This window comes from Prunus dulcis, chromosome 3, assembly GCF_902201215.1.
Source record: "Prunus dulcis chromosome 3, ALMONDv2, whole genome shotgun sequence".
Classification (NCBI taxonomy): domain Eukaryota; kingdom Viridiplantae; phylum Streptophyta; class Magnoliopsida; order Rosales; family Rosaceae; genus Prunus; species Prunus dulcis.
In genome coordinates, this window is record NC_047652.1 from 22212857 (window position 1) to 22223776 (window position 10920).

At 38.9% G+C, this 10920-nt stretch overlaps 3 protein-coding genes across 3 annotated transcripts; 2 read left to right on the top strand and 1 right to left on the bottom strand.

Annotated features, from left to right (window-relative positions):
• The first annotated feature begins 79 nt into the window (after positions 1 to 79).
• Positions 80 to 2493, top strand: LOC117622946 (polyvinylalcohol dehydrogenase-like). Its single transcript, XM_034353764.1, has 4 exons — positions 80 to 186; positions 269 to 756; positions 1242 to 1842; positions 1939 to 2493. The coding sequence occupies exons 1-4, from the start codon at positions 97 to 99 to the stop codon at positions 2392 to 2394; spliced, it is 1635 nt and encodes a 544-aa protein (XP_034209655.1). The 5' UTR covers positions 80 to 96; the 3' UTR covers positions 2395 to 2493.
• Positions 2494 to 3133: 640 nt separating this feature from the next.
• Positions 3134 to 7628, top strand: LOC117623390 (translation factor GUF1 homolog, mitochondrial). Its single transcript, XM_034354346.1, has 12 exons — positions 3134 to 3591; positions 4010 to 4760; positions 4936 to 5092; positions 5205 to 5259; positions 5554 to 5621; positions 5697 to 5801; positions 5902 to 5973; positions 6142 to 6255; positions 6408 to 6548; positions 6627 to 6686; positions 6774 to 6983; positions 7164 to 7628. Exons 1-11 carry the CDS (start codon positions 3241 to 3243, stop codon positions 6937 to 6939), a joined length of 2040 nt encoding a protein of 679 aa, XP_034210237.1. The 5' UTR covers positions 3134 to 3240; the 3' UTR covers positions 6940 to 6983; positions 7164 to 7628.
• A 163-nt stretch (positions 7629 to 7791) lies between these two features.
• On the bottom strand, positions 7792 to 9699 carry LOC117623391 (probable WRKY transcription factor 72). The gene is made up of 3 exons (XM_034354347.1): positions 9163 to 9699; positions 8902 to 9015; positions 7792 to 8757 (listed from the first exon to the last, which is right to left on the bottom strand). Exons 1-3 carry the CDS (start codon positions 9682 to 9684, stop codon positions 7993 to 7995), a joined length of 1401 nt encoding a protein of 466 aa, XP_034210238.1. The 5' UTR covers positions 9685 to 9699; the 3' UTR covers positions 7792 to 7992.
• Positions 9700 to 10920: the final 1221 nt, after the last annotated feature.

A 10920-nucleotide genomic window follows, 5' to 3' on the forward strand; every position in this document is an offset into this window, starting at 1 on the left:
CTTCTTGTTACTCCAAAAATTATAATCCTATAAATAGAAATACGCCAAAATTTTAGTCCCCTGCATCCTGTGTGAGCACTTCAAGCTTTCACTTCGATGGCGCCTGCAGGATCCTCTAACAATCTTTTTCTCCTTTCTCTGTGTATGGTTTGTCTAGTCATAACACCAAGTGCAGGTTTCAATATTGTAAGCTTCTCTCTCTCTCTCTCTCTCTCTCTCTCTCTGTTCAACATTAATACTGGTTTCACAACTTGGTTGTTGGTTGCAGTGGCGTTCTGCACAGAAGCACAAGGCTGCAGCCCAGGATTGGCTAAACCACGGAGGAGACTTGTACAACAGAAGATATGCAAACAGGGAGAAGAAGATAAGCCCTGCAACAGTTTCCAATCTCAGTTTGAAGTGGAAATTCTATGCAGGAGGTGACATAACTGTGACACCAGCCATTGTTGACGGCACTCTCTACTTCCCCAGCTGGAACGGCTACCTCTATGCTGTCAAAGCCTCTGATGGTTCCTTGGTTTGGAAGAAGAATGTGCAGAAGCTGACCGGCTTTAACAACACTGGTTTCATCCTTAATGTCAACTCCACCGTGACCCGATCGACCCCAACTGTTGCTGGTGATCTGCTCATTGTTGGGATCTATGGCCCTGCTTTTGTTATTGCTGTGAAAAGGTCCAATGGAAAGCTGGTCTGGTCTACCAGACTTGACAACCACACCAGAGCTTTTATCACCATGTCCGGAACCTATTACAAGGGGTTAGTCAAACTTAAAATCTACCTTCTTCTTTTTTTTTCCTTTTTTTTCTCTCTCCTATTTTGAAGTTTCCCTCATAGACATTATGATATGAATTAAATTGTGAGTCAGTCAATGGAGTTACTTGAAAACAAGTTCAAGTTAGGGACAAGATAAGCTACACCATGTGGGTCTTGGCCATTTATGACCTGCTCTGGTAAACAAGAGGACTTTTTTATGCTCCACCTGATAATTTATTCATATTGTAGTTTCTGTATGTGTTAAAAAATATAGAGATATGCTAGACTTTTGGCAACTTGACATCCGGGTCTTTGATTAATTTTATGAAATTGTTTCAATCCTTCCAAAACACCCTTTTGTTTTGTGTGAAAACTGAGAAAAGTCACGTTAACTCTAACCACTTGCTTAAAGTATTACTGCATCTATTGTAATTTTATGGTACCCCATTTCAATTTTCATAATCTTATTAGTATGTGCTTGTTTGCAGGGGTTACTATGTTGGAACATCCTCTCTAGAAGAAGGACTCACCATTGAGCAATGCTGCACCTTTCGTGGGAGCGTCTCGAAGTTAGATGTTCGAACAGGAGCAATCTTATGGCAGACCTTCATGCTGCCAGACAATTTTGGCAAGTTTGGAGAGTATGCTGGAGCAGCAATATGGGGAAGCAGCCCTTCCATTGATGTCCCTCGGAACCTTGTCTTCATTGCCACTTCAAACCTGTACTCAGCTCCTCCACGTATAATTGAATGCCAGGAGAAGGAAAACAATCAAACAGTGCCTTCTCACCCAGAGGCCTGCATTGAGCCTGACAACCACTCTGAATCCATTGTAGCTCTTGATTTAGACACTGGCAAAATCAAATGGTATAAGCAGCTAGGGGGCTATGATATATGGTTCGGTGCGTGCCATCGACATTTGGACCCAAGGTGCCCGCCTGGACCTAGCCCAGATGCGGATTTTGGTGAAGCACCAATGATGTTAACCACATATGTCAATGGGACTAAGAAGGATATTGTTGTTGCTGTTCAGAAAAGTGGGTTTGCTTGGGCTCTGGATAGAGATACTGGTAGCTTAGTGTGGTCTACGGTAAGTTTTCTAGCAGCACAATTGAACTAAATGGAATTGGTCTTAAATTTCTGTCTGAATTACATAACAAAAACTGAACAAAATGCTTTGATATAGGAAGCTGGACCAGGAGGGCTAGGAGGAGGAGCAATGTGGGGTGCAGCCACAGACGAAAAAAGGGTCTATACAAACATAGCCAACAGCCAGCACAAGAACTTCACTCTGAAACCATCCCAGAACAGCACAATTGCTGGTGGATGGGTGGCAATGAAGGCTCGCAGTGGTAATATCATATGGTCCACGGCCAATTCCAATGATGCTACTGCTCCTGCAGCTGTTACTGTGGCCAATGGTGTTGTTTTCGGAGGATCCACGCACCGGCAAGGACCGATATACGCAATGAATGCTAAGACAGGAAAGATTTTGTGGTCATATGATACAGGAGCCACTGTGTATGGTGGCATTTCAGTGAGCGATGGATGCATTTACCTTGGAAATGGTTACAAAGTGTTTAATGGATTTGTCAACCCCAATTACACTGCAGGAACCTCGCTCTTTGCCTTCTGTGTTTAGGACCTACCAATATCCCCACCATGTAATGTTTTTACCTTTTCTCTCAGTTGAAATGATGTACCAATAATAAGAACATTCATGAATCTTCTGAAGTTACTAAAATAACAGAAGATGCAGAGCATGCCAACAAAAGTTAGAGCAGTTTTCATCAACTTATAATTTGCTTGAAATGCTTCCCTTATTACAAGACAACATATCATCACTGACCTGGATTTTGATCCATGCCTCAAAAGTGATGGGCAAATCTCAGCGAAACCTCCCTACTTTTAAGAAAATGCTGTGGTGCGAGGATGTCCAGTATAGCCGCCCGGCTATACTATTTAAAAACTGAGTATAGCCGCGCGGCTTTACTATTATTAAAAAAATTTAAAGAAAGAGCCGGTAAAGCCCCGCGGATATACCATTTATTAGAAATTTTTTTATTAAAAAAGAGCCCGGTCAAGCCGGATAATATTTTGAAAATTTTTTGAACCCAGTATAGCCGCGGCTATACTATTTATAAAATTTAAAAAAAAACAAGAGGACCCGCCTAGCTTCTAGGCCCCAGACGTGTCAAACAAGTATAGCCGCGCGGCTATACTATTTATTAAAAACATTTTCAAAAAAAAGAGCCCAGTAAAGCCGTTCGGCTATACTATTTTTTTTAATTAAAAATGAGTATAGCCGCGCGGCGATACTATTTATAAATTTTATAAAAAAAAGGAATTTGGATCCAGCTACACCAGGCCATTCACCAAAACAATCGAAACGACGACGTTTCACGAGCATTCTGTTACCGAAAATTCTGAATTTTAGCGTCGCCGCAGTGCATACTCGTCTCTGCTCCACAGCTCGTTAAACCCTCAAATGGGTTTTCTTCGAAGAGCTTCGAAGACCCTGAAGTCATCCAAGTACTTGCCTTTGTTGCAAACCAACTCTAAATTCAGCCCAATATCTAGTCTTTCCAGACGGAACCCACTTTACAGTGAATTCAGTTATGGCCATTTTGGACTGAGCCAAGCGTTTTGTTCCCATTCTCGGAAAAACAGCAAAGACAGTGACATAGATTTGAGCCAGTATCCCACTGAGAGGATTAGGAACTTCTCGATAATCGCCCATGTCGATCACGGAAAATCTACTCTCGCTGATAGGCTTTTGGAGCTCACTGGGACTATTAAGAGAGGTCATGGTCAGCCTCAGTACCTGGACAAATTGCAGGTATATAAATCTCTTATGATTGTTTTGTGTAATTTGGAGAGGGAGGGAGGAAAATGGTTGTTTTTTGGAATGTTTGCTTGCTTTGAGTTTCTGCATTGAGGATATAAGTATGTTTCAATCGTCTGGTATATGGGATTTGTTCTTCTTGTCTCTGTCGGCACGATAGTCTGGTTTACTTGCTATTTTTATGCATAAGTTTAAGTTTTTATTTATTATCTTTTTGGTTGCATTTGAAGCTCTTGCCATTCTTTTCTCATAGTTTAGGAATGAACCCGTGTCAGCATGTCTCTTACTCTTATTCAACCAAAGGTTGACAATGGATATCCTTTTACAGCTTCAGCTTGTAGATGTTCATTGCGGAAATTGTTTGTTATTGTTTCTACTTTATATGCCAGACATTTGATTTGGGTTTTCTTAGGTGGAGAGAGAAAGGGGAATCACTGTAAAAGCGCAAACAGCTACCATGTTTTACAAGCACAATTTTCATGGTGCAGACAACAATGGTGACCATGAAGAACCGAGTTTTTTATTAAATCTGATTGACACGCCTGGTCATGTGGATTTTAGCTATGAAGTATCAAGATCCCTAGCCGCCTGCCAGGGTGCCCTTTTAGTTGTTGATGCCGCCCAGGGTGTTCAAGCGCAAACTGTTGCAAACTTTTATCTTGCCTTCGAATCTAACCTGACAATAATACCTGTCATTAACAAAATTGACCAGCCAACAGCTGATCCTGATCGTGTTAAAGCTCAGCTAAAATCAATGTTTGATCTCGACGCCAGTGATGCTCTTTTAACATCTGCCAAAACAGGCCAGGGTCTTGAGCAAGTCCTTCCTGCAGTCATAGAGCGCATTCCACCTCCTCCTGGGAAGAGCAATTCACCTTTGCGCATGCTTTTATTGGATTCATACTACGATGAATATAAAGGAGTTATATGCCATGTTGCAATTGTTGATGGCATGTTGGGCAAGGGGGATAAAGTTTTATCTGCAGCAACTGGCCAAGCTTATGAAATTTTGGATATTGGAGTCATGCATCCTGAGCTTACTCCTACAGGAGTTCTCCATACTGGACAAGTTGGGTATGTTGTTACGGGCATGCGTTCGACCAAAGAGGCACGCATTGGGGACACACTTTATCATAATCGAACCATCGTTGAGCCCCTTCCAGGCATGTGCATCACTTTTTTCCTTTTACTCTTTTTTTTTTTTTTTTTTTTTTGGGCTTCTGCACCATTTAGGTAGTTTTGTTTCTTGAATCTCCTTTAACAGAAGAAATAGAAGTTCAAGAAGGAGTACCAAAACCTCCTTCACTTTTATTGTCACTGATAGTGTTCAACCTGTAGGGTTCAAGCCTGCAAAACATATGGTATTCTCTGGTCTTTACCCCGCTGATGGATGTGATTTTGAAGAACTCAACCATGCAATTGAGAGACTGACCTGCAATGATGCCAGTGTATCCGTTGTCAAGGAGAGTAGCACAGCATTAGGTATGGGTTTTAGGTATGGTATTCACGACTAATAGCTTTTCTTTTTAACTGCACAAATAAAGGATTTTGCATTCAATAAGCTTCATATGAAGTAGACATGTTATGCTTACTGTGTTCAACTACAGGTGTGGTTTCTTAGGATTACTCCACATGGATGTTTTTCACCAGCGGCTTGAACAGGTAACCAGATCGTAGTTTTATTTATGGATATGTTAAAGAAATTTGCTTAATGGAGGTATCACTTCTGTGCGAGAATGGCACAATATAAGAGTTTTGTTTTTTTTCCTTCATTCATAATAGAAATCTATAAGAGACTTTTCTTAATACATCAGAATGAAAGATATACACTATTTTTCAGTGGAATAATTTTGTTAAGGAAAGAAATGTTATTAAAAACTTCATGATTTGCGTGTTTCACAATTTTCTTATGGTGATTGGCAAAATAAGAATTCATGTCTCTTTTATGAATAATAGGAGCATGGAGCTCATGTTATTTCTACCATTCCAACTGTTCCTTATATTTTTGAGTATTCTGATGGAAGGTATGTATTTAATGATATCTTTGTAAGATTTTCTTCTCATATGGTGTACCAAATATAATGCTGGTTCTCTTCCAGCAAAGTAGAAGTTCAAAATCCTGCCACATTGCCCTCGAACCCCAAGCAACGAGTAACAGCTTGTTGGGAACCTACAGTTCTAGCTACCATCATTATTCCTAGTGAGTAAGCTCTCACACACCCTTAGCATTTTTTTTCCCCCTCTCAACGTTTGAGAGGCATTTATTCATCCAGATTCCAGAAGTAATTTGTTCTCCAATTGAAGGTATTTAGGGGCTGTCATCACCCTCTGTTCTGAGCGGAGAGGGCAGCAGTTGGAGTATTCATTCATTGACAGGTAATTCTTCAATGATCACCAAGCCATGTTGGCCCTATTTTTTTGAAGGGTTCACCTATACTCATATTTCATGAAAGTGGATTACTGTTTTTCATATGATGGTGTCTTTGCTTAATATGAACTCATCTGTAATTGAGATGCTGATTCTTTGTAGTCTGATACATGCAGTCAACGAGCCTTTATGAAATATCAATTGCCTTTGAGGGAAATTGTTGTTGACTTTTACAATGAATTGAAGAGTCTTACATCAGGATATGCATCATTTGATTACGAGGACGCGGAGTAAGTTTCAGCACTCATCGTGTCTTTTAAGGCTCATTCTCGCCTGCCTTCCTTTAATGCATGACTCATTAGGAATAATAAACAAGAGGCGACTGCTTTTTTTTATGTACTGATGGTTATTTGCAAATTCTTCGATGAATGTATAATGACAGATATCAACAATCTGATATGGTCAAACTTGATATCCTTTTGAATGGACAACCGGTTGATGCAATGGCAACAATTGTTCATAACTTGAAGGCGCAGCGTGTTGGTCGTGCACTGGTGGAGAAGCTGAAGAAACACATAGACAGGTCTGTTTATCTATACAAAATGGTAATTTCGGATTTTTTTGTTCTTTTTTAGCAGCTCAAAATGTGGATTCTGAGCAGGCAAATGTTTGAGATAACGATACAAGCTGCAATTGGCTCAAAGGTTATTGCAAGGGAGACGTAAGTACTAGTTAAATTTTTTTGTTTGTCATGTTATAGCTCTTGAAACATTTACCGTTCAGCTAAGATTCTATATGTTTGTGTTAGGATTTCTGCCATGAGAAAAAATGTTCTTGCTAAGTGTTATGGTGGTGATATCACTCGAAAGAAGAAGCTGTTAGAGAAGCAAAAAGAAGGAAAGAAGCGAATGAAGCGTGTCGGTTCTGTTGATATACCTCAGGAGGCATTTCATGAACTACTGAAGAGTTCATAGAAAAAAGTCCAGAACAGCAGCGTATGTTTGTAACCGCCCAATTGGTACTTACTGTTTCTCCTTTTATGTTCCTTTGCCAATAGTACGTTGTCAAATTTATTTATTTTGGCGTTTTACATACATGACACCCAATAACTGGCTGTAGACTTATAGTTTATGTGGCTTATGTTAGCCACTCTTCAAAAGCTCAGTGGCTAATCCACTCCTTGTTTTTGGGATTTCAGATGAAAGATTATTTTGGCTAACCCTCCACGGTGAGGAAATAACTGGGTAAGAGGAAGCTGTTGGGACAGAAAAAGAAAAAAGAAAAAAAGAAAAAAAGGACAGATGTGCATTGGCTTTCAAGGAGGCTGTCTCAAGATTTATCAAAAGTTAAATGTAGAGAAAAGATCACATGTCCGATCGTCGATGATAATTATTTTCTCCTCATACATCACACAGAATTGAATTATGATACCTTAGTGTTATAGATTCTGATAAAAAACAATGTCTTTGTGGTTATTTGATGGGAATTGAAAGCTTATATGGAAAAGAACCCTCTTGGGATGGAATTTTTTGAATTTTGTAAGTTCAACTCTTATCCTATGATGCATACATAAGATGCCTTTTATTATAGATAGTGAGCCGTTTGTGTGCTCTGCAACACCACATCTGCAGGAATATTTTATGTAAATTTATGTTTTGCTACAGTCAAATCTCTTATTTATATATCCAGTATCTGCTGGAAATGTGCTGTAATATTTATCGCCAACTAGTCTTTATCATAGTTTCAGAGCACTGTGCGCCTGTAAACAAACTTCTAAATTTTCATTACAATAACCGAGGATAATGTTCTTTTGTCTGGCATATTGTTTTGCTATACTATCATTCCGAACCACAGAATTAAACAAAAGTTTACTTGATCAATGGTCGAAGATTGATAGTTTGGCAACACAACATGAGTGACTGCCCCGCTGCAAAAGAGAATTTCCAGTGGTTGATATCATAATTTATAAGCTTGTATCCCTGATAGCAGAAGTAGATGTAATCAGGGAAATGACAGTGGATCGCGTTTCACTTTTGAGAGTCTGAAGATGACAATCTGTTGAAAATGCTCGGTGTGCTGCATCCTTTCCCGTTCTGTATCAATGGATTATGAGAAGTAAACTGATGAGCAGCTTCACTCCACTTCAAGTGGTGTCCTAATCTTTCGCCTTCGCCTTGGTTTCGATGAGTAGCAGCACCACCTCCAACCATGGATGAAAGTGCTACGGCAATTACTGATTTGAAATTAGGGTCTGACGTGATTGCCTTGGTTAAAGATTCTGTTAAAGACAACTGAGAAGAAGATTGCTGATTCTTTTCTGCATAAGGTTGATCTAGATTGAAGGACCCTTTGTCAAACGGCAGTGAGCCATATTTAAGGTATCCATTGCCCCTACTGTTGGGCGAAATGTTGGACTCTGAGGAACAAAAGCTGAGGCTTGAAGGGAATGGGCAAGCTGAAGCAAAGCTAGAAGACAACCTATTCAAATGGATCTGTGAAGAGGATGGAGAGGCAGTGAGGTCTAGAGTGATTGTGGGGAGCAAAGGGTTGGAAGATTTGGGCAAGTAGAGCTGGTTTGTTATTGAACTATCAAAGACACCAAAATCTGATCCATTGAGTAGAGTGGCTGTGGAACCGAAACCCGGCTGAGATGTGGAGGAGCCAGACAATAGCATGGAAGCTGCCGCAGCGGTGGTGGAAGCCATGGAAGAGGCTGTGAATGGAAGTGGGTGGTTGTGGGTTCCTTCGTAGGTGGTGATTAAGATGGACATATCCTCATAACATCTTTGCACCTGAAATCATGTGCAAAAGGAGTAAACATATATATTAATCAATCTTTCAATTTCAAAAACATAAGGATCTATCTATCTTTTCAATCATATATTTTCATAATATTATGAAGATATATGATTTTGTATATACATTTGGGGACCAACCTGCTTTCTCACAGGGCATGCTGGTGCAACTGTGCAGCGGTAGTATGCTCGTGGGCATGGATTTCCTTTTGCAATCTTCTGTCCATATTTTCTCCATTGGCATCCATCGTTCATCTGTATGAGGAAATCAAGTATATATTGATCCTAAATTAAGTTAATATCTTTAAGAAACCAAAAACCCAACACACATGTACATAATGAAACAAAAACAAAAGCAAAAGCATTGTGAGAAAATAGATTTATAACAAGAAGAAATCATACCGTTGGGGTATCGCATCTAACTCTGACGGAAACCCTAGCTCTTTTTGCATTGGCCTGCTGTGGAACTTCATCATCTTCATTTCTCGTTGTCTTTGGTGTTTTACTTGATGGAGGCAAAGATTCTCCAGCTCCAGCTTCTGAATGATCCTTGGGCTCTTCCAAACTAGTCTCCTGAGGTTTTTGTCTACGCACAAGCTCCATAGGCAACTCCATTAATTTAGAGTTAGCTAATCCAAGAGTAAGGTTGGCATTCAAGTCTTCATGATCAACTTGTACAAGTTTGGTGAAGTTGGTGGTATTAGTTTCATCATTTTTGGGCTCCCTTGGACTTCTTCCAAGGCAAAGAGACAAGAGCTGATTGGGTTCTTCGATTCGATGAACACCAACATCAACATTTGTAGCTTTCTTGGAAGCCTCTTGTCTAAGGATGTCGAGAAAACGACATTGGAGAGACTGGTAATCCTTCTCCATATGCTGTAAGGTCAATTTTAGTCTGGCATTTTCTTCTCTCACCTCACCCATTTCAGCTCTAGCATTTTCAAGTTCACTCTCCTATATATCCATCATATAAAACAAAACGAAATACTTAACAAGGACTCAGAATCAAGATTAAAAGATATGTATTAGAAATTTGAAGATATTAAAAACCTGTAAAGGAAATTAAAAATTAATTAAAATTATTAACAGTAGCTAGCAACAAGTGATCACTGATTATATCTGGTAATGGACAGTACATAGAATGTGAAACTATGCATGAACAGAAACTCCATAAAATATATAATTAAGAAAAGTACTCAAAATTTTAAATAAAAAAAAAAAAACTGCGATTCTTTTCAGAAAACTAGTAGAATTTTCAAGACATATACATCGATCTCTTTCATAGAAACTCAGTGAGAGGTATTCATATTCAGTAGTATATTGAAGAGCAACCATATATCTCATGAGACAACATGGAAATTAAATAGAAAAACATCATTAATTTGCAACAAAAGAAGAGATTATGAAAGTAATTACTTATTTTAAGACATATAACTTTCTTACCTCCCGACCGTAAATCTCTTGATAGCCAACAGATTCATCAACTTTCTTCTCTGGGGCTGTTCTACTATTAGAGTTTGGCATTCTCAATTGCCTTATAATTAGCAGATGAGTTTGCGCTCTAATTACTTGAACATCTCCATTAACTTCTTGCAAAACAACTTAATTATAAATAATGGTTGATGTGTATAGCAGATGACAGATGGGGTTATAAGCCGTATGACTTGTGAAAAAAAAACAAATTTGAAACCCGGTAATCATCTGTTGTCCATTACGCAGCCACACAAAAATTGTCAACTCTGCAACCCAGTTTCTTTCATTTATTTATTACTTTTCTAGATTAAACTAATAAATAAATTAGCAAGATTTTAATAGTTTCAACATTTCCACAGTTGATGAACATATTAATGAGCTTCCAGAGAGCTGAATTTGCGGGAACCGTGTGTATTATATGTAGCAGTACACTACGTCTTTGAAGCTTCGTACAAGGGAGACATCACATGCCTATAAGAGTCAAGGTATACGTTTTTAAGTATGTATAGGTATGACCTTCTAGTATTAATGGTGGAGAGACAGCCTCACTAAGACGGAAATTTTTTAGTTCACACCAGCTCATGGTGTCAATCCATTCATGTTAAAACACGTGTATTTATTTATTAATATTATAATTTAAATTTATTATATATATCATCCACTTCCACTAATATTATAATACGTGAA